General features: G+C 41.3%; 1 protein-coding gene across 1 annotated transcript in view; it reads right to left on the reverse strand.

Moving 5' to 3' along the window:
* Positions 1-21,158, reverse strand: part of GNA13 (G protein subunit alpha 13) — a 29,822-nt gene extending 8,664 nt beyond the window's left edge. The window contains exons 1-3 of the mRNA XM_082326686.1: positions 20,806-21,158; positions 18,606-18,832; positions 1,034-1,084 (exon numbers count right to left, since the gene is read on the reverse strand). Coding sequence (XP_082182812.1) covers positions 1,034-1,084; positions 18,606-18,832; positions 20,806-21,088 — 561 coding nt within the window. The 5' untranslated portion in view covers positions 21,089-21,158. The remainder of the gene's footprint in view (positions 1-1,033; positions 1,085-18,605; positions 18,833-20,805) is intronic.
* Between the last annotated feature and the right edge of the window lie 1,994 nt (positions 21,159-23,152).

The following is a 23,152-nucleotide window of genomic DNA, read 5'->3' on the forward strand; positions in this document are numbered from 1 at the left end:
AAAAATCTTTACCCAAATGTGCGCAAATGTGTGTGGGGAAAAAAAAACAAAACACTTTGAACCTAAAATGGCCTTGGATTCAAAGACCATGAGAAATCTACCATCAGCAGAAAGTTTAGCAGTGCATTAAAGGGAGTGCAGTTCTCGTATTGCCTTATAACTCAAGACCAAATCAAAATTCAGAGAGCAAGCGCTGGAGCTCTCAAGCAAGGGATCTGGGAAGTGTATGCATTCTGCAAGATGATCACCAGTGCTCTAGTTAGAAAAATGACAGTTCAAAGCAGAAAAATAGTCTGGCTTAAAATTAAATTTTTATCTGTTAAAGAGAAAAAGAGAAATGAAATTAAGCATGATGTAACAGGATTCAATTGAAGTGGTTTGGATTCCTTCATCATTTGTTAGCCATCAGCTGGAAATGACCATGGAGAAACTGCCTCCCCATGGAGCTCAAGCTAGCATCCCATTTTAAAGGCAGTTTTTCCACATGCCATTTCTGCAATACACAACTAATGAGCACTGGCATACAACTTCATTATTCGAGTAGTAACCAACATTTCTATCAAAAAGTATACTAAAGAAGTTTCAGCTTTTTCCCCAGAGAAAACAGATTTTATTCTGTACCAAGTTTGTTTATTTCAAAGAAGATATTACAGAAAGGTACCACTGACTTGTGCACTGATTTAACTTAGCGTTCCTAACTGGACACGTAAAAACAAAAGCAGTCATTTTTGGATATCCATTAGTGTTGAAGTGCTACTTTAATAGTTTTCCAACTTGACAAGCATTTGTAACTTGTTTTTTTTATTCAATTTCTACAGAAGTTTTATTTCCAGAAAGTCTCTCGGCCCTTGCATTGTCCTATGTTTTTGACATGTCAGTGATGAACTGCTAAGATACTGGGACAGTCAAAATTAACTAAAGTTATTTGAGTAGTCACTAATTACATTGCATCTGTTTAAAACCCAGAGATCACAAAGACTACTTAAAACTCAAGACTGGGGAAAAAAAAAACCAAAACAAAAACCAAACTTACTTGTTCTCCAAGTTTATCCAAGTTGTCCAAGAAATACTTCACAGATTCCCCCTAAAACCAAAGCAAACAGTTATTTAAATAAGTGGCACACTTGATTCCAATAGTTTACATTCTGAAGTTTAGTTAATTTACCAAAACCTAGATTTAAATGTTTTAAGCTTTAATCACTACCATTTTTTAAGCAGCTATCCTAAGAATACAACTGACGTTTTATTTTTAGGTCAGTTAATATTTAAGCTTAAAAGCATAGGTAGGCACATATTATAATAGTTAAATTCTTTCCAAGTTCAGAATTGCTAAATAAATCCCACAGTGTTATCCACAGGGAGTATCAATGAAGCAACCACACCTTCATTATGAAAAGACACATTCAATTCTTCTAACCCTTTGAAGAGTCTGCACATACAGGCATTCAGGTACAGGGATTAATCACTGGAGACAAGTTCATTTGTAACTGCATTGCCATACGATCCCATTCATACAGGTACTTCCCCTGAGCACTGCAAATGACTAGCGGAACAGAGGATGAGAAACCACAACAGATGAAGCATTTTACTAAACTTTCCTATCAGAGACCAAGTTGGACAAGAACTCCTTACTCTGGCAGTAACAAACAGAGCTCCGTGCTGCCATACTGCATGATATCACATCTACTGTACAGGTTATCTTCCAGATTCAAGCCATCACTGTCCTTGCAAATAGTAAATGCAGTTTTTAATCCCTCCAGTAATGCGGAACTAAAGATTTTTTTTATTGTAAGCCTGAACTACAGTCAACTCTCCAGATGTCCGTTAGGGTGCTGGGATTAAGGAAGAACTCTTACAAGGATGCTGCTGAACCTGAGTTTGCTTGCAACAGGTAATGTACCGATTGAATTTATTGCAAAGGAAAGTAGTACCTTTTTAGGATTCTCATCATCATCACAGAAGCAGAAACATGCTTCCTTTTGAAAGCTCTTGATTACCAAGCTGTACCTTATTTACTTTATAGTAAATACAGAAAAGAAACCATCTGTGTTTTCACTCTGCAGATGGAAGAGCAAGAATTCTGACTGAATTTTCTTGGTGAGAAATTCAAGAAGCATCCACGGCTGGGGTGACTACATCTAAGCCAGACAAGTGAATTAGGACAGGAGTTACACCCTGATAATGACTTCCCCTCACTTGAATTTGAACTCTGCAAACTTATCTAGGAAGAATATCAAACCTCAATATTAAACTGTGTCATCTAAGCAGCAGTGAAGCAGGGTAGGACAAATAACAGTCCAAAAAGGGTTCTGGCAGACACATAAGCCAGGTACCTTTGCAAGTTTTCCAGGTACTAAAAAAAACTTACATAATACAAGTAGATACCGCACCTTTAAGTGTGCAATTTGAACATGAACTTTTAATTAGGCAAGACTGGGACTCTGGTTGAAACATGCCTTCTGCTTGACACACCTGCAGGAAGGAGTCCAACACAGTTCTACTACCTTATTTTACCTTCTGTATGGCTTAACGTTACCGATTTTCTCTAGGGTGAAAAACTGCAGCAGTAACACTAACCATTTTAAAGCCTAGTGGCACACAGCAGCAACTGCTTGCAATGATGGCAGTATTTTACACCTACAGCTTTTTCAGCACTTCAGAAATCCATTCTAGCCTCAATCCTGTAAGAAAAGTGTTTGGGGAAGAGCATTCCTATTTCACAGAAAATAAAAATATACAACCTTGATACACAAATCCATCAAGCTTCCCAAGCAGGAGTAACAGGATCAGAATTCAGGCCTTACAAGTACTAAGACCACTGTCTGTAGCTGAATGTTAAGACAAAATAAAGTTTAAGGTCAGACTTAATTTCTTTTTTAGGTCCTAGTAGGAGCTGGCAACCCTCCCTCCCCAACAGGACTATGTACCAATCAGCCAGATTTCAGACTCATTAAGTGCAGGTATTTATTCTAGAATACCCGGGCCTCAGAGGCTGTAAGTATGCGTGTGTGTATGTGTGCATGCAAACATATATTTTGATCTTAGACAGTTCTTTTGTACACTACTTACGGCAATGCCTACTCCCTAGAGAAGCATTAACTCCACAGTACTGGAATGCACGAGTTACCACCTCTCCTTTAAGTCCCAGGGCTTACTGCTACTGCAATGGATTGAGCAGTTGGAGCAGATGAGTAAGCCACAGCCCGTAAAGGTCACAAAACACCCCCAGAAGCAGCTTCCCAAAAGAGGGGATTTCCTGAAAACATGAATGCAAAATACATCGGCCTGCAGCAACAGCAATGCTCTAGAGCCACATACCCAACAGTAAAGTAAGTGCCAGAAAGCACACCGAGAAGACTGCTTAGCTTCCTAGGCTGTCATGTATCAAAGCCAACGGCAGACAAATATCAAGGTGGCCATTCTGAAACTCAAGATATATAACTATAAAAGCAATCACTTACAAGCATAATGCAGTTAATAAAGCAGTGGCATACCAGTTTCCCTCCTCCACATCTTCCACTCAGTCCTTTACGAAAACCTATTCAGACCACTACCATGACACACCAAGCAAGTGCCGTCAACATGACTCAACTCTGTATTTAAGGACAAAATTGTTCAGTCATTGGCTTTGATCAATTTGCATGGCATCAAGAACTTACAACAGCTTCAAATTCGTCATCTGTTCCTCCCTCATGTTCCAGACACCCCTCCGTATCATACAGCTACAAGCCAGTGCCTTGCCTAGTGGTAATTTTCTATCTGACCTGGACATTTCCATATTAGCAGGCTAAGCTCTGCTAACTACAGACACTCTTGAAGAGCAAACTCCGACTAACAGATTGTTATCAGAATGCAGTACTGTGGAACTGAAGAGTTTTGACCCATTTTAAATAAGCTTCAAAAAAGCAGCATTACAAAGCAACCACGAAAGACTTCTGGTCCTTTTCCAAAGGGGTGAACCTATGTATTTTACACAATAATGAAGAGAAACACACTGAAAAACCCACCACACAACCACCAAGGAAAGCCTTAATGCCAGTAATTGTTAAAAGTGAGTAAGAAAATGGTCCATTCACAATCCTGTACAACAGCAGCTCCAGAGACAGCTTCTGTGTTAGGCTACTTTTCCTTGATATTAGATACGGAACTAGATCTCACTCTGTAGACTGATGACAGCAGCTATATTTAAACGCCTGTATTCAAGAGACAGTTGTTGCATTCTAAAATTTCCCTTTAGACAAACTGTAAACTCTCTGGTTTACCCCAGATGACTAGAAAAAAGAAACCGGGTTTCCCCACTCTGCCCCACCAACTCCAGTGCGGCTCACCGCGTCCAGCCCCTGCCACGTGGCTGCTGCAGCAGTCAATCTGCTGCAGTCATGCCACAAAGGAGCCACACCAATGACAAAAATCAATCGGAGACTGAGAAACTGCAGGATCTACCCCCATGAAAAAACTCTGTATTTCTCCATTACATTCCCGTTGTCTTCACTCCATGTTCTGTGAGCACATACAATGGAAATTTAAATTCAAGATCTAGTTAAAAAAATAGCGTGTTGTGAAGATCTTAAATTAGTCACAGGTGGACTTTTGGGGTTTTTTCTAAACACAGGTGAACCCTTTAAAGTCATTTTTACAGTTGAGCAGTTCTGAACTGCAAACTTCTGAAGTGTGGCTGAAGGTAACTAATGGCCTGTTACACTGCAGGAACCATGCTATCAAGCCTTACTCCTCCACTGCCCGCTTCCTTCTACTTAACTTAAAGCATAGGCCCAAAGATGCCAACAGAAGTGACAAAGTCAAACGCAGGCTTGAGCGCATTTCTCGTATGCATGTTGACGTGCTGCAATAAAGCAAATGTCTTGAACACACACCAATACAACAGAATGAATGGCCTACACATTAGCTTCAAAGAGCTTCCAGGGTTAGATGACTGCACTTTTGCTCTTTTAGTACAGTATTAAAATAAATCATATCAGAATATCAGATTTTAAGCAATCACTTTAATTACTTGTAGAAGATGCCTTTTTTTGTTCAGATGGAGTATACACATCTCAGCTGCAGCCCTTCAGTCTCCTCCTGATTCAGAAATGCATGTAAACCACAGGAAGCTGACTGTTAAATAACTTTATTCATAACTGTCAAGTACTCCATTTTCAGAAAGGTTTGATTCAAAACAGCTTGTGTGCCTCCTGGAGTCTTGTGATCCCTACTGAAGAAAGCCAAGCTAAATCATTTCATCATGAACTTACAAGTGATTTACAAGGAAACACAACTAAATCATATTCTTATCAAGGTACTTGATGTTACAACTACAGCTTCCCTTACAACGCTGCGTTTATTTTAACTAGTCTTGCTCATGCCTGTACAATGAAATATTTCAAGTTTTATGTAATACACTCTTTCTACAAAGACAGGATTACAGCACATATTGGTCATTTACCTGTAAGACAATAATGTATCGTAGCTACTCCTGTGGTCTTCTGAAGTAAACCAGATTGCTTATCTCTTATAAACAAAACATGGCACAGAGAAAGATTACTGTCTAAAACGTTGCTAGTTAGTGCCTAAAGCAAAGTAACCACAAAAATATTTTTTTGGGGAAAAAAAAAAAAAAAAGACTACATGAAATACACAACAGATGAACGCATCTTTTAAACCCAGGAAGTGGCACCAATTTATTTGGTTTCCATGAAAACAATGTCAGTAATCTAAATATGATTTGTTGAGACCTTAGCATAGCCAAATGGCTTTTTAGCTGTTCTAGGGGAACACAGACACTACATATTTTCCGAGAGCAATCACTTAAAAAAAAAAAAAGGGGGGGGGGGGGAAGCATCAAATAAAGATGTAGTCATCACAAGGTTTAAAGAAAGAAACATACAATTTATCAAACCATCTATGTTTGGCTTCAAGTTCAGTGGAACATACTGAAATGACAAGACTTACTAAGTATCTGAAAGAATAAATCAGATATTTAAAGAAAATAGGAGATACAACTTAGTAACTCTAGATTAGAATTACAGGAACCACCAAATATTTTCTCTTCCTGACCTTATTTGAATTTCGGGGGAAGAGAAACAAAGATTTCCTATTTTATTCAATAAAAACCCCACAAAAAACACAAAACCAAAAACAACAACAAAAAGCTTTTTTAAAAGCCCAGTTTAGAATAAGAACAGGTAACTACAATGTTTTTAGGTTGGCATGTACATGCCTAAATTGAAACGCAAACCAAACCATCCATAACATGGGAAAAGCAGCTTGAAGGAAGAAAGATGATGGAGGAATAAACAGAGCCTTAAAATTCTGCATCTTACAACACCCTAATAAACCTTACAGCATACACTTCATTATGTATGGTTTTTTTCTGTTAGAGGTTTAATCCAGATAAATCCATATCTGAGGATTTTGGCAAAGAGCCCAGAGAAAAGAATCTCCAAGCTTTACTTTCTTGACACCCCACCCCAACCTGGTTCAAAAGACGACTGACTGCACATCAATACTGCTGCTACTGAGGTTTCACCAGATGTCGTCTGAAATTTCAGTAATAAGCACAGAGATAATTAACGGAGAAATGTTTTAGTCAAATCAATGCAGATTTCCTAGTGGGAGAGGTATTAGAGAGCACTACAACCTCCTCCTCCTCCACCCAAATGAGGGATGTCCATAACATTACACAAAAGAGGCAGATGATCCGGATGATACATTTATGCCATGAATGCACCTAGCCCTAATTATATCATTGAGATCAAATCCACAATTGTCTTGATTGTTAGACCAGCAGAAGTTGAACCAAGTCTATTGTCGAGACATTGAATTGGCTTGGTTTCTTTTACTGGCCTCAAACTTGGAGGTAAATAAAATAATCTTCGTTCCTTCACCGCTTTCAGGTTTCTACAAATTAACTCCTCTCACCAGTCACTCTTCCCAGAGTGTTCTATTGAGGATTCCTCTTTCAAACATGCCCCAGGCAACAGAATAGGGCAAAACTTCTACACATTCATGCCTATAACTTGCTTATTCAAGGAACTAAATTTAAAAACCAGATACTTTCCCTATTTTATAGCAGCAATTCAGCAACTTGCTTGGTATCTCCTAAGGTAAGGGGAAACAATTTGTTTCCCAATTGCCACTCCTATGCTCTAACGCTTGATATAGTGCTCTCTGTTTAAGCAGTAATTTTATTAGCAGTGTTTTGGGAGTTTACAATAAGCATATACAATAACTAATTTTTAATAAGGGTGCTAAAGGTATTTAGGGAAAAGCGTCAAGGTAAGCAACAGTGTATTTACTTACCAAACTGCAAGTCTGGGTCAAAATATTTGAGTGTGCTAACACAAAACACATTTCCTGGAGAGAAGTACATTTCCTTTCTCTAAGTGTTAATTATGGCCAAAGTTATGTTAAAACCAGCATAAACTGGCACTGCTGCCAAAACAAAGCAGTCCCCAGTTATGTCCACATGAGCATCATTGCAGCCATGTGCAGACCAGCCAACTGCTCCAGTGTTAAACTAGTCCCTCCCTCCCCAAGAAGGAAGGGCAAATTGCTTTAAAATGGCACTGCTGCCAGCGGAAGCACTAATGGACCAGCCTTAAAAGGGCTAAAGATGTCAAGACCAGACATTTCAGGATCTCCTGGCTTCTTTCTCTCCAGCTCAACCATTTGAATAGTCATTTAAATCTGATCTGCCCATTTTCAAAGATAAAATTTCAGTACATTGGGATTAATTGCTGCTTCTTTGTAAGACTGGAGAGTTTCAGACGCAGGCTATGTTTGCTAATAGAGCAGTACAAAACAATCCCATTCTCCACCAATGCCCGTCACAAATGCGTCACAGCTCACCCTACCTGGGAGAGCACTGTCCTATTTCCTCTTTTCAGCACTTCCTGCCTGCAGCTCAAGTTGTATTTGACTTTTTTAAAAGCGATCAGAACTGCATCACATAGTGTAGAAGTGAAACCTGTCCTGTGTTCGGTCACACAAAATGAGTATCTGTCCTAAAAAAAAGGAAAGGTTGAAATCCTGACTCATAGAAGTAATCTTTTGTAAAACCTTTCGGTAGCAGAGCAGAATTTGTATTCAGAACAGCTGATCACATTGCGGGTAAGGTGCTCAACAGCATGAAGCTATAAAAGCACCAAGAACAGCAGGAGTCACACCAAGTTTACTTCATGACTGACATTTTTATCTTATATAATGGCGTTAACAAAGAAACGTGAAGGGGTTTAAGAAGGCTTTTAACCCAATAATATCCCTTTAATCTATTATCCCCTATTTACTGTGTAATCCAATTAATCCATAATTCTCAAAACGTGGATAACAAATGGAGGAAGACAGAGCACGCCAACCTGAGCTCTTGCACTACTCCGTGGCAGCATCTGCAAGCTGCTGGGTACCCAGGAGCATCTGCTACGGCTGCCATAGCAGCCGCGAGTGAAAGAGGGGAGGTACGCCAAGCCACGTGCAAGTCAGTCGATAACTAAATAGTCCAGATAAGGCTCCAGTATCAGCCGTTTCTCCTTTTTGCACTGAATTCAGTTCTGCACTACCCTTTGAAGTGCCTCATTCACTTACACAATTGAGACTCGGATTTTCTCCAACCAGTAGAGTATTTCCACTGTTTCAGATATAACATGCTATCCCCAATTAACCAAAGACATGATCAAGCACTAAGCAGAACTCAATCCGCATACTAATATACCACAGAGCAAACTGTTCCAGTTTTGAATTACTTTCCTAAGAGGGAAGAAATCCAATTTCATTTTTCTTTGCTAGGTATCCCTCCCCTCTCCTGAAGAAGGAATGTAATTGCCAGATCCTTAACAAAACTTGCTTAAAAGTATGAAAATTCACTACAGCTTTTAGGCATGAAACAGCATTCCATTAAAGCCTACAGAACTACAATTTCTTCCATGCAAGGCACTCTGTTATCATATTTCTAACTAACTCTGAAAGACTACTTGGAAACCAGGATGTGCCATATTCTATGAACAGCTGAGAATTTTAAGAAACTGCATAGCTTTGAGTCGTATGAAGTGATATTCCATTTGTACAACTGAAGAGCAAAACCCAAAAGTTTGCTGAAAGTCCTTCTCACAATTAAAAACCCTAGGAACACACAGCATTTATCCTGGTGTGTCATTTTCCTTAGGATCACCAATGCTTCCAAATAGGAAGCAAACTCAAGTCTACCGCAGCCCCTTCCAGAGATCAGAGCCAGGTTAAGAAATACAATAAATGGCATATAGGACACAACACACGCAGAACCAGAGCATCTAACAAAGATGCTTCTGTTTGCCAGAACCTGAACAGAAATTAATCCATGAAAGCAAATTAGGATATGCTGTCCACAAGATCAGGTGCACTTTCTTTCTTCAGAGATCTTTTTACTCTCTCCCTCAGTAAATATTTACAATCCAAACTCCTCTTCCAGAAAGTTTACTTTAGGAAAGACACCGATACTTTGCGAAAGATTTTCAAATTTCATTGACGAAACAAATCTTCCAAGTCACGGCACACACGCAGACCTAGAAGTCCTATGAAAACATGCACTGACCAAGGCGAAACAGCCACCTCCCAATTACTATTTACACTCTGGGAAGCATCTATATAAACTTCAGATGTTTTGCGCACAAAACAGACTGGAACCAGACTGTAAACATTTGCTCTTCTTTCAGTGCACTGACCCACTGGCTCCATGACTTCATGTGTTTGCAACTCAAGCTGCATTTAATCTAACACTGCAGCAGTAGTGAGTCTGCAAATCTTCCATCCATCATCTAGAGCTTTACTTGCTTCCAAGTTGTACAAGACCAGCAAAGGCTCCCAAAAACATGAAAAATATTTGGCATGTGGAAACATATCAGCACTAAAACTGGCCATACTGAACTTTAAGATGCTTGAAAAGCCCATTATTGCATACTCTGTAAACTAAATCACAACATTTCAAAAGCAGAACCCTAAACTAGATACCAATACACGCACTGAAGTATCCCTAGGATGCAAAATACATTTGGTTCCTATTTCAGCCTCATGAGAAATCCAGATGACCAAATGCTTTTTAGTTCCTTCCTCTGCCTCAATTAGCAGAATTCATTTCAATTAAGTTCTGGTACTTCTGTTTGCAAACAGTGACATACTAATATATCAGCTCTTGTTATAAGCTATCTGACAAGATTCAGTGATAATTCACTAGGTCTTGTGAAAGATCTACATGTATCATTATATGAATATTAGTGTTTTTAAAAATTAGTAAAAGCTGTCTCTAAAGCACTCAAACTAACAGTAAAGTACACAAGACTAAACAGCAGCAACATCCAAGAGGCTGCAAACACTTCACATCACTTGTAGAATTTCATACTAGAAATTAACTAGAAATAGAAAAACTAGAAATTAATTACTAGAGCAACTATATAACTGTTTGCTAGTGAAAACAGTTAAAGGTCCCAATACCATCCACATGTAAAATTTAGTATTTTTTTTTTTAAACACACTATTTTGTGTAGATACTTTGAATTACAGACAGTGTCAATGCACTGTGTTTCCTCACCTGCAAATTCTGCCTCCTCTTTATTTGATCACCAGCGGGTGATCAAATACCATCACGTGCCCAGTGAGAAGCGCTTCCAGGCAGTCTGCCGACACTCCTGTTGGTTCGTTTAAAATGATTTCTCTGGCATCATTAAACAAAAGAAAAAGATACAGAAACTCATGTGTGATTGCGCATTCCTGTACCTCTCATCCATAAAAAGAATTTGGGGTCTTTTCAGTTCCTTGGTTAAGTCACTGAAGAGGAGCATGATATTCCAGTTATTTTAACTGAGGAGACTATGAAGTACCGGGGAAACATTTAAGGCACGAATGACCATGACGGAGAAGTGTGCAGCATGGTACAGGGAATTAAGGGCTGTAGAAGTCAGCTCGCTGCCTATTATAGTACAAAAATTTTCTTCTCTGAAATAGTTGGAAGTTGTCAGTTACTGTGATGAGAAAGAATTCAGGGTGTTTTCTATATTTAAAATTCCTCAACTTTTCCAGCTGTATTACCTGATGTTTATTGTTAATGCAGACATGCAAGTGGAGAAGATACTGGAAATAATTTAGGACCTTCTTTAGCTGCTGATGTAGTCTTAAACATTTTCTTTATTCACCATTTAAATTCGACCTGTCAAATTACTGGGCTTGTAGAGTATAGGGCTTGTAGAGTATAGGGGTTAGTCTCTAGGATTATTCAGAGATTTTTATTTGGATTAAATACCTTTATTGTTCGAGGCTGCCAAGTTGACAAATATTGTGTTCTATGACCCATTTATTCACCTTTAAGATATAAACAAAGGTTTCATATTCCAGAGCAATACAGGATACGACTTGCTATCAGCTGGACTCCATCAGCACCATCCATGATACAGCAACCGGTTCTGCAAAAGGGCAGGCTCTGCACCTCCTGAACTTCTCAACTGATTTGTGGTAAATTTAGATACTGACAAAAAAAAGTGCCAGTAGACACAATGCTGGTATGGAGATTATCTTGCTTTCTATGTGAAACACTAGTACAGTTATTCTATCGCTTTTCTTACGTAGTAAGGTCAGCTGCACTTACGTTTTCTCACATTTTATTAGGCAACTTCCTCAGCTACCACAAGCTGAAGTTTCCTACCGCTTTGCTAGTTCTGCATAAGAGGTACAGCATGAACTCAGAACATATAAATAGCATTTATCATGAACTGAAGTTTAGGTTAATAAAGACAGCCAAAACAGTCATCCAAATATAACCTTAGTGTAATACATGCTCAGTGAGAGCAGACTTAACTAGCCTCTAAGGCTGAAATCTTGTTACACTAAGCTCAAATTAAGGAACAGCAGCACAAATCAACACTGCCCCTGGCATTGCACCTTAATCCTAAAGGATCCCGTATTTACATATGAAAAAGATCACTCTGTATTCTTTGCCTCAGGTGCAAAATTAAGTTCACCTATATAGATGGAAGATCACAGCTGCATTCATACCGCATGTTTTGCCAGCGTGGAGATTTGCTGACAGCTATGAATACTGGGACCTTGTAGTGTAGATTGGGCTTATATTTAGTAAGTCATTTCTAAATGGACAGAGAATGGTGTAGCCATTACTACATTTAAATTCTGTGAAGTAATGTAACAAGACAGTTCTACAGGTACTAACATGTAGTGTCTTGCAGGTTAGTAGGCAGCAAGGAAATGGGCTCTGAATGAATAAGGCTCATACCAAGGTCTCGCAGAGGCAGCAAAAGCTCATCTAACACATTTGCAGCAATTTAAAAGAATCTGCTGAGAACAGTTTCACACATTCAAGACGTGTGAAAGGCCGAGAAAGTCTCTTCCTCTGAACTCTTCAGAGGTTGCTGGCATGCACAGCATGTTCAGAAGGGCATTATTTTTTACGTTTATTTAATCAAGGCTCGGTTACAGAAATACCAATTTTTGCAAAAAGTAGTCACCTTTTGGCCTTCTGCAACAAAACGTTTAAGAAACTAAGGCACACAGCGATCAATACGACATAGCTTGTTCAAGACAGAGTATGCGTAAGAACGCATCACTCTGCTCCCACACTGTATTGTGCAAGTCTGCATTTTAAAAGCAGTGATTCCCCATAAACAGATATCTGGATCGAGTCTGAATTAAGAATTCCATCCTCAGAGGTTGCACTGAAACCACACAGAAAAGATACACTTGTACAAGCTAAATGTAACACACAGGCCTCCAAAAAGTTGCTATCATTCTTGGTGAGAAGACAACTCGGCATGCTTCTGCCTGGCATGTGTGTGCTAGGATAACACATCCACATCAAGACAGCTCCCACTGAAAGCCCTCTCAATCCAGAGCCACACCTGTGCTTAAAAATAATAGTAACGAAAAAGAAAAATAGTAACGTTCAGAAAAAATTATGGCAAAAATGTTCTTAAGTAAAACCAGATCAGCTTGCAGTGCAACATCAATTGGCAATACAAGGCCACTGCTCTCCAAACACATCAATATTTTACTGCTCACGAGCAGACAGGAAAGGAAGAATGGTGGAAAGGGAAGAGGGCAGTCCCAGAAACAGCCTTTCAAAACACAATAACTCACACAGGCTGAAACAGAAGTCCTAAACCCAATTTGGAAAATGATAAAAAATGGCACTTTGTGTTAAATAAGAGTTCACCTGAAGATCATTCAGCTCAATTAAAATATTATGGTTAATCCCCATTACCAAAGCACTAGTACACATACTGAAGGCTTTCTGGCCACAAACCAAGTGTAAAGAAACTGAAGCCTCCTTAGTGTTTGACTCTAGTGTTAATCCCTATACGGAGCCTTATTAATACAAACTCAAAGCCAGCATTATCTGGTCATTGGGGCATGAAAAACAGCAAATCCTCAAGAACCCTGAGTCTTCTCTGAGGATGTGAATGACTCATTCGTAAGTACAAATTTGTAAGGTACTTTTCTCTCCACAGTTACAGCAACAAGCTTTGATAAATCCTTTTCACGAAGAGACAGCAAGTAGCTCTAACCTTTCCAAGGGCTTTAAGGAGTCATGCTCACTGTACACATGCCATCCTGTCATTTCATGTTTGGCAGACCTATTGATTGGGGAAGGAGGGGAAAATGGTTCATATTTGAACACAGACAAAGCAGCAGATTTTTTGTTTTCCCCACAAAAATTTAAGCAATATTCAGCGTAATTACAACATTGTGTTTAAATAAAGTAACTCTGAATTATATGATTAGGTGCCCAAATAGTCAATGCATGTGTTTACAGAAACGCTGGGTGATCAGATCTCATATCTGTAACGAAGAAGATTCTTCTATCAGTCTGAGAAACTTTCTACCAACAGTTCAAGCACTCAAGCATGTCCCAATAGCATCACCACCTACGCACTTCAAGCAGAAACAGAGCAGGACAACCAAACACCCAATCCCAGAACCAAGAGGCGAACTGGGAAAGGGAGGGGAGAAAGACATCTCTACCCCCCAACTTAGGGGTGTGGGGAGGTTGCAGAGGATGAATACTGGAATTCAGTGTCACAAATATGGTGTAGAGGCATTTCATGAACGACAGATAAGATAATCTTTTTCCAGGTTCTACACTTATGACTTCAGAGAGATACTGAAGCACTGACCTCACAACTGTTTCATAAGATGGGCATCCACACTTGAGAAAGAGCAAGACCTCAACATCTGGCTGCCCAGCCTGGCTTCAAACACCACTGACCTCCGCAGGATCACTACTCTGTCATCAAGCACATTTCAAGGACGTGTTGCCTGTACACCTGAAAGAATGGTAAATTTTGCTAATGCTTTGCAGTGGCCATTTGAGGACTCATTATTTCCAGTAGAGCTAATTTAATGTTCTCGTGTGTACGACAGCCCTACCAATATTCAGAGACAGAACCCAGAAAAGCCCAACCAGAATAAGATAAAATACAATCTTCCAGTAAACTGAACAACATTCTCCAAAAATACTACTCTGCAATAGAAAAATGCTACAGAGAAGCTGCAGCAAAACTAGCAGTACAACTTCAAGCTGAACACGCCTTTTCCTGTCTTCTATAATCTGATCTAGCACTTGCAGACATGTCACAGAAGTAAACAGGATCCAGAGGTAAATGCATATCCTATCATCCTTACCGTATCATCTATGTCTGCAGTTCTATGCAAATGTGGACAGAATAAAGCGTCATCGCTGCCCCTGCATATTGCAGGTTCGTGGCATAAAAAAAACCCCAAACAACGTTCAGTGTAATTTGCAAGTAGGGCAAAATATCTATCTGAAGATCAACAACTGCTGATAGCAAACATCCAAACCCACCCAAAAGTTATCTTTAACAGGAACAAACCTTTAACACATTCAAAGCTTATCACCCATCTGAGCAACTCAGCTCTCATCCCACTTTTCCATTCTCAGAGAATGAGAAGGTTCCTGGAGACTACTTCAAAACGCTTCTCTGTTAACAACTCCCGCAGCAAATTCAAGAAATGCAAGTTCACAGCAAGCACACTGAAGTGAGAGGCAGCGTACAACAGTACTCTTACACTGAAGTACTTTCTCGGCGTTACTAGATACGTAGCACCAGGACCAGACACTCCTCAGCTTTGCCTCAAAGCAAATCTCAGTGAGAACAGTAAACCTTTGCAACCACATAACTGAATAGCTCACGAGTATAAATATAAAAGCTAGGAAATGTCTAGTTCAATCAGTTTGCATGTTGTAGAATTAAGATAATGGGTGTGTTTATCCAAGTCATTTCAGATCTTTACTGGAAAGCAACTTGCAATGAGAAATCTGAAATGTTAATTAGATGTCAGAAAGCGTTAGGCTGATACAGACTAACTGCATAACTAATCCATGTTAGCCATCTGACTGGAGGCCGTAGGAGAAATAAGCTCAGTAGATGAAGGAGAGAAAGCTGGAGGATGACCAGAATCCTAAGTGTAAGTTACAGGAACTGACTAAGCTACAGAGCCAAAATAGTCTTTAGTTAACTGTGTTAGTAGAACTATACATCACCTGAGTGGCTTCGGTTGGTAATAAAATTTGAGGGATTATAATATTAACCACCTGAGAAGTATTGAAGTGGCATATACTGTACTAAGCTGTAATTAGCTCTTTCCAGTTCTAAAGCGCTACACAAGCATGAACTAATGAATTTTCATAAATACTGTTGTTAGTGGCCAGAAGGCCCCTATTTTTATACCAAGGAAAATAAATCATATTGACTATCCCCATGACCACTTCAGTTAACAAAATGAGGAAGGACACTCCAGAGAACTAGGCATGGAAACGATGATTTCTAATTCCCTTAAAATACAACCAAGTTCTGTTTTTTCCCCTCTCATGCTGCTATAAAAAGACCACATTGTTTCTTTAGGCTCCTAGCATCATCTCTGGCATTGTAAGTGAAAGATGATGGAGAAAAACAAAAAAAGCAAGAACAGCTCAATGATCTCTCACAAATGTACGTATGTCTTTCAGTTTTAACCATATACATGCAGAAACTTTAATCTTAAACCCTCTTTCTCTGTACTTCCTATCTGTCCACGCTACAAATGGCTTCAAGAACTACACACTCTTGCTTCCTTTCCTCCAGAATTTCTATGTAAATTTTGACATTTTTCACTCCTTATCCATCACTGCTCTGTTCTTCATTTGCTCACTTCTACCTTTGCCCCAAAGTGTCCTATTCCCATGATAAACAATACTTTCCCAGCATTCCTGCCTGTGCTCTCTTAATGTGAACCATGTTTTTCAGCACAGTGTCAAACTCGGTCCAGTGAAAAAAGTTAAACTCACTCAACAGTCTGAAAAGAAGTTAGAGTATATACAGTCCAATAATACTCTGCTACCATGCTCAGTCCCAGAATTTTACACTTTTTTTCATGCCACTTTTCCCTCTCTCCTACTCATCTAATGGTTGCTTGTATCTCTCCTTTCATTACATGTTTTGCCACAAGCAGTTGAACTGGAAGCAGAACAGTATTTTTCTCTTATTCCCCATTCTACAATGCTAACAACTTTCAGTCTTGAATCCTTACTTCAAGAGTTAGTCCTTGACACAACTGAACTGTCTGCGTCTCTTCCAACTTCCCCCTGCTCAACCTCCTGACTCGGGTACGCCTGTCACTCCCTCCTTAACCATTTGTGCCTTCCTTCCATGTTACTGCATACGTCTAAACTCTCTGAGAGCTCTTCTACAAAGCCTGTCAGCAGGTACAGCAAAAATATGTACTGCTTTCAGGAGTCTTCTGCCATTCTGCCACCCACATGGAGCTTTGTCATAACTTAAGCTGGAAGCTTACTGGGGTAAAAACGAGACTTCACGCTTGGCCAGCACTGATTACACTGCCTGCACTCAATACAATGACATCATTCCATTTTTTTTTTCATGTTTATAACTTGGCATAAATATCTTGGGCTGAGATTTTGAAAGGATTTAGGAAATAAAGCAATGTGAGTATAAATAAAGCAGTTACCTTACTTTCAAAAATTAGTATTAGGATAGTACTCAACTATTAAAAGCACTTAAAAAAAATTCTTGAGTTCTGCCTAAAACACAACATGATCCATATATATTTTTGCAGAAAACATTATATAGATTTAGGGATTTCCAAAAGAAAGCAATAGTTCTTTTTCTGTCGGATTCGGAAGAACACATTCTTCAAATCCTACTCAAAGCGAAACTCTGCACATGCTTCAGTTATGGAAAGAACCTACTTCTCAGAGACTCTAGACAACAGAATAGTAATAGCTCGCTTTTCCTTTGCTACTTAGCCTGAAGTCACTAAAGATGTCTAATCGAACACAAAACAATTTTATTTAACGAATTTTAAAACAGATCACTCCAGCACAGAAACTACGTCACTAGAAGTCACATCTGCACCAGAAGAGGATCTTGACTACAGCAAAGCAATTACCCTTTTATGATCACTTTGAAGGCAAAATGCAAGGAGCAATAGATCTCATTAGAAACTTATTTACATGGCTCAGGACTAGGCTGGGCAGGTGATAGGCTACTCGAGCACCTGCCCATTCTGCAATCTCTAGAAGACATTCCATGATCAGGGCCGTACATATTTATAGAGTATTTACACAACCTATTTAAGTCCCGAGTATGATTACACAACCATTCATAATAGCTCAACAGGAGACATCATCAGCTATTGTTCAGATTCACACTAACACAAAGGTTATTTTTAAGACATAAAAACACAAAGCCACTTAGGTTTAAGAGACCTACAAGGACAGATTTAATCTATTTTAAGGTTCTCAACCCCCACAAAACCCTATGCCACTGGTATTTACTACGCAAGTCTATGAACCAATAAACAGCAAATTTAACTTAAATTCTTTGTTTCCTTTTGCAGCATTTGCATGGAAATGGAGCGAAGGCACTTCAGCTGTCACGGACAGTTAAAGCTCCGGCTCAAGAATCAAGACGTTTCTTTTTCCTTTCTAACCCCACTATGGAATTGTATACTCCATCTCAACCCCACTGTTAAATTGTATACTCCATCTTCAGCTGAGAACTTCAATATAACAAAAATCTCATCACATGAGTATTAACATAGACATTTAAAATTAAACAGGAAGTATACAGAGGGAATGTTTGCTAGATTGCTCAAATTGGAATAGAGAAGGGAGTTGTTTTTAAATTCTTCTCATTAACCCATGCAGATCTTTTCTTAAAAATCACATTACTGTCAAGATTGCCTTTACTGCAAACCATTTTTTTTTAAGTCGATGCACTAGTTAACAAAGGGTAAAAATAATCATATGGTAAAAACACTACACAGGTAATAGCTTTGTTAAAAAACATAAAAGCCCTCTATACCTCAGGTTTCTCACATATGAAATGAGGACAATTATGTCAGAAGCTCTTTATTATTCTTGTTTTATAAAAAGGAAGGGGGGGGGGGGGGGAAGGAGCTAAATGCATCTGTTTGCAATACTGCATTGTAACAGTCTACCATTCAAAAATCCTTAAGACCCGTAAGCAGGCCGCTTGATCAGCGTTTTACGGAAAAGCAACACAAGAACAAGAATCATACACACTCAGTTAAAAACACTGGAGCACAAATCTTACCAGCTGGAATTCTCTGCGCCTGTCGTACGCGTGCTGGATGCCACTATCCGCCCAGAGAGCTCTTATGGCTGGAAGGTACTGCAAAAAAACTGATGTCTCCACCATGCCTTGCACCACCATGACTGACCGAGTATCAAAAGCCATCATCGTATCTCCATTACTCTGGTTAGCAGGATCTCCCCAAGGGATATGAAGTTTCTCTCTGGCATCTACGAGGACTCTCACACCTTTAACAACATGAAAGAGCATTGCAATTAGACTTTCTCAGCATCTACTATTTCACCAGCCTACAAATCTGCAAGGATTCAAACAATGCACTTACTCTGTACAGTCAAAGCTCAATAGGACTATCCACCCAGTAGGAAATCAGAAAGCTTCTGAAAAATCGACTCAAAGCACTACATTCTCAGGTAACATCAAAACTCGGGTATTTGCCATCAGAAAAACACGACCATGATCAACAGTGTAATATCCATAGCACAAGTTTAACTCTTGAAAAAGTGCTGGTTTTAATTACTAAATCCCCAACCCGTGCTACCAAGCACGCTCTTTTTACAGATATTTATATTTCCCTCTGATCTCCAGAGCCATTCTACAGTCGTTAAATTTACCTGGCACGAATACAAGACAAATGAAATACGTTTAAAAGCTTATTTCAGAATCTGTTAAGCCATCTGATGGCTTATTTTAAGGTTCCGTAGTCCTTGTATTCTTATTAACTTGGTATCTAGTTATATCTAATTGTAGAGAGTTATCACTGCCTTTAACATTTTCAGAGATATGAAGACATTTACTAAAATCACTGCACTTTTTAGAAAGTATGTTTTTACTGCTTAAGTGCAGAAGGAGTTGTATTACCTAAAGACTTCCCTGCACTTTTTGTTGTTGTTTTGGTAAATATTCTCTAGGAGAAACAGAGTATTTTTAAACTTCTCTTACACAGGACTTTAAAAGAAAAAACATTGTGATCAATAAGGGAAATGCAGGGAAATGAATTCTAGTACTAAATTTACTGATGAAAAAATGAAAATTAAAAAAAAAAAATCCAGTAAGAATAAGCAACTGTAAAGGCACGGGGAGAGGTATAAGGAAATCAAGATGTAGTAACAGATGTCTGTATAATAACATACTTGTTCAACGTCAAAGTATTATTTTCAAGCTTCATTCTCTTTCCATAATTTTTCTATCTGTCAAAAGCAATGACTGCAGGAAAGCAGCCTCCAAAAAAGATCTGCAGTTCCTACGTGCATACTTTCACAGACTAGGAAGTACCTTACTTGGTTAATAAACTTTAACCTGGTCAACATCCATGCTCGTGATTTCTACTGCCTTGCTATTTATAGTTTTTCCAGGCTTGATTTGTAAACAGTTTTGTAAAACAATTCTCTTTAAGAATCACTGGACCGCATCCCCCTCCAAGAGCGGGGCTGAGGTCTGACAACGCCTTGCTGTTCTGAGAAACTTAGTTAAGACTTTGTCCAACAATTACACAGTCCAAACCGAAAATCTGATGAGCGATTTAGAGAAGAGAGAGAAAATAAGTAAGGATGACCCATTAAGTAAGGATGACAGCAGTGAAATCAAGAGCCCGCTCCTAAACCATGTGCGGAGGTTTTGGCAAGGCATCTATGAAAAGTGGCTCTGCGTGCGGGTTTCTGTTAATTGATGTGTCAGCCTCGTTTCCAACACGATGGCAACGTTTCTTCCACCGAAGCGAAATGCAGAGAGCGCTTCCTCCTCGGGCGCCGGACACGTCTCATCCTCACGCCCTTTCAGGTGCATCTCTCCCCCATCCATTACCGCTCGTCTCTGCGATCGCGTTACCAGGAAATGGCAAGGCTCGGGACCCGACGGACTGAAGCCGCTGCTCCCGGGGCCGAAACCGCCCTCCGCAGCACGGCGGGCCGCGCCCGGGCCAGCGCCCGCCGCGGGGGACGCCCCGTCCCGGCAGGGCTGACATCCCGCGGGCGGCCGCTCGTCCTCGGCGGGCGGGAGAAAGGGTGAGGCGCCCGAAACGAAAGCGCCGACCGTGCGGGAGGAGGAGGCAGCGACCCCGCGGCTCTCAGCGGCCCGAGGGACCCCCCCCCCCCCCGCTCCCGCCCCGAGGGCGCCGCGCCCCCACCCCCCCGGCCGGGCCGTGCCCCCGCAGGCCGCCGGCCCGGTGCTCCACGGGCCGGCCCCGCCGCCGCCGCTCACCCACCCTTGATCACGTTGCTGTAGATGGTGGCGCGGAACTCCTCGCGGGCCGCCCGGTCCCAGTCCTGCCCGTGGATGATCCGCATCTGCTTGAGGAAGGTGGACTTGCCGCTCTCCCCCGCGCCCAGCAGCAGGATCTTGACGAGGCGCTTCACGTACGTTTTCTCGCGGTTGAGGCACTTGTCGATCTCCTTGGACTTGCGCTGCTGCTCGGCCTCGCCGCTGGTGAGCAGGCAGCCGGGGAAGCAGCCCGACAGCACGGAGCGGGACGGCAGGAAGTCCGCCATCTTAGCGAGCACTGCCAGCGAGGGGAGCGGCCGCCCGGCCCGGCCCGCACCAGCCCGCTCTCTGCCCGCGCATGCGCGCCCCGCGCGCCCCGCCCCGCCATGTGACGCCCGCCCTCCCGCCTCAACACGCCTGCTCACGTGACCGCGGGGCGCCGCTGCCCGCCGGCGGCCGCGGCCCGCGTCACGTGACGCCACTGTTCCCCACCCCGCCGCGGCCCGCCCCCGAGGAGGGGGGCGTCACGTGACAGCGGCTCGCGCCCGCCCTTGGCGGGAGCCCCGCCCACCAGCGGCGCCTCACAGGAAATGGCGGGAGGGGGCGGCGGCCGCTCCCGCCTCCGCCACCGGCGGGGCCGCGCTCAGGGCTGTGACCGGAGCGAGGCGTGCGCTCCCGTCAGGGAGGGTGCGGCCCGGGCTCGGCCGGTGCCGCCGGCGGCGGCACCTCTGCCGCGGCAGCAGCTGCCAGGCGAGCGGCCGGGGGAGGTCAGCCCGCGGTCAGGGGGGGCAGGATGAAGCTTGCCAGCTAAGCAGTTTTTGTTCTCGGTACGAAAAGAAAATAGTTTCGTTCAAACGCTTTGAACAGTTTGGCACGTACTTCCTCTTTGCTCCTCTGAGAAGAGCTTTCCAGTACCGCTGGGATGTGGCACCAGGCTGAACAAACACCGGTTCTGGGCCTCACGCGGGGGCTGTACGCAGGCAGGGCGATCAAAAGCCAGTGGAACTTTTTATCTGCTACCAAGTTGAAAGAAACAAAGACAGTATTTTGAAGTTCTTAATAGTAAAATTTTCCTAAAAGTTGGCAACCCTTCACATGAGGGGTAGAACAAGTAATAAGGACTGACAATCCCACTCTTCACGTGACCCATCCCTGAGCACAATTGTTCTGCTTGTCATTTGTGCAAAAAATGAACATCGATCACATCAGTGCAGTGCAAGGTGCTAACTGCTGCCTACGCAGAAATACACTGAAAGTGCGGTCCACAAGATGAAAGGCAAAAAGCTACAGTTTGTATTACCTTGGTTATTGATGCAATTTTTCAAAACTCCTTGGAGAAGTCTTACGTACAACGTGTTGGTCAGATCAGCAAGTCTGTGGTCTCACGTACCTGCCCACTGACACACTGGTTATGTTCTGTAGGCATAAGGACAGAGATAAAACACATATGGCTGAAAAGCAAGCACACACACATCCGTGGTGAAGCTCAGTTCCAAGCACATATGTCCATGCCATGCTTTCCTGACATGGCTATTTATAGTGCGGAAATCACATACATGCAATTACATATGCAAAGATTACATTAAACATTTGTCTCTCCTTACAGCTCCTTAACTTTGATATCTTCTGACTTTTTCTCTCAGTTTTTTTCTGCTTTTTTTCTAACAATAGTAAGTTAGAAAAAGGAAGAAGTGACCCAGGAAACTGTGAGATGAGTTAAGCACAAAGAAATGTCACTTTGTCTCAACTGGAAGAACCTCCTTCAAAATCTGCGATGAGTATCAGTGTTCACACCTTAGACAGAGGATGGCCCCACATGGAGATAAATTCCACATGAATTATTCCATATGGCCTTACCAAAAAATAGAGCATTTCTCACAGGAGAGCAGGATGTGGTATAAAATTAATATAGTCATCCAACAAGCACATCCTGGTGGTCTTAGTACAGATGTGGAAGCCAGTCATTCCTGAGCTCTAGTCCAAGTTTTAAAACTACGTGATCTTTGCTGACTTGACACAACTCTCATCTCACCTTCAGAAACGCAGAGGACACCTGAGTTTCTACAGTTCCTCTTGGAGTTAAGTAGTTTTCAGCGAGTGAAAATCCTACCAATGTTTCTCCTTTTGTGCTTCTTGTTTGCAAAGTGAAACTGGTAACAGCACCTGCGCTTTCCTTCAAAAAGTTTAATGTCCTCACGAAGGGAAAATGAACATTTATTGCCTCTTAGTGAAGGAGAGAGTTAAAAGCAAAGAAGTCAAGAACAAAACATAGAAACAATATTAGTTGCCTACTTTTTGAAAAGCTAATTAACACCTACCAGTGAAGTATAACCAAAAAAACATATGCCGTA

The sequence above is a fragment of the Platalea leucorodia genome, assembly GCF_965183815.1.
Source record: "Platalea leucorodia genome assembly, chromosome: 14".
NCBI classification, from domain to species: domain Eukaryota; kingdom Metazoa; phylum Chordata; class Aves; order Pelecaniformes; family Threskiornithidae; genus Platalea; species Platalea leucorodia.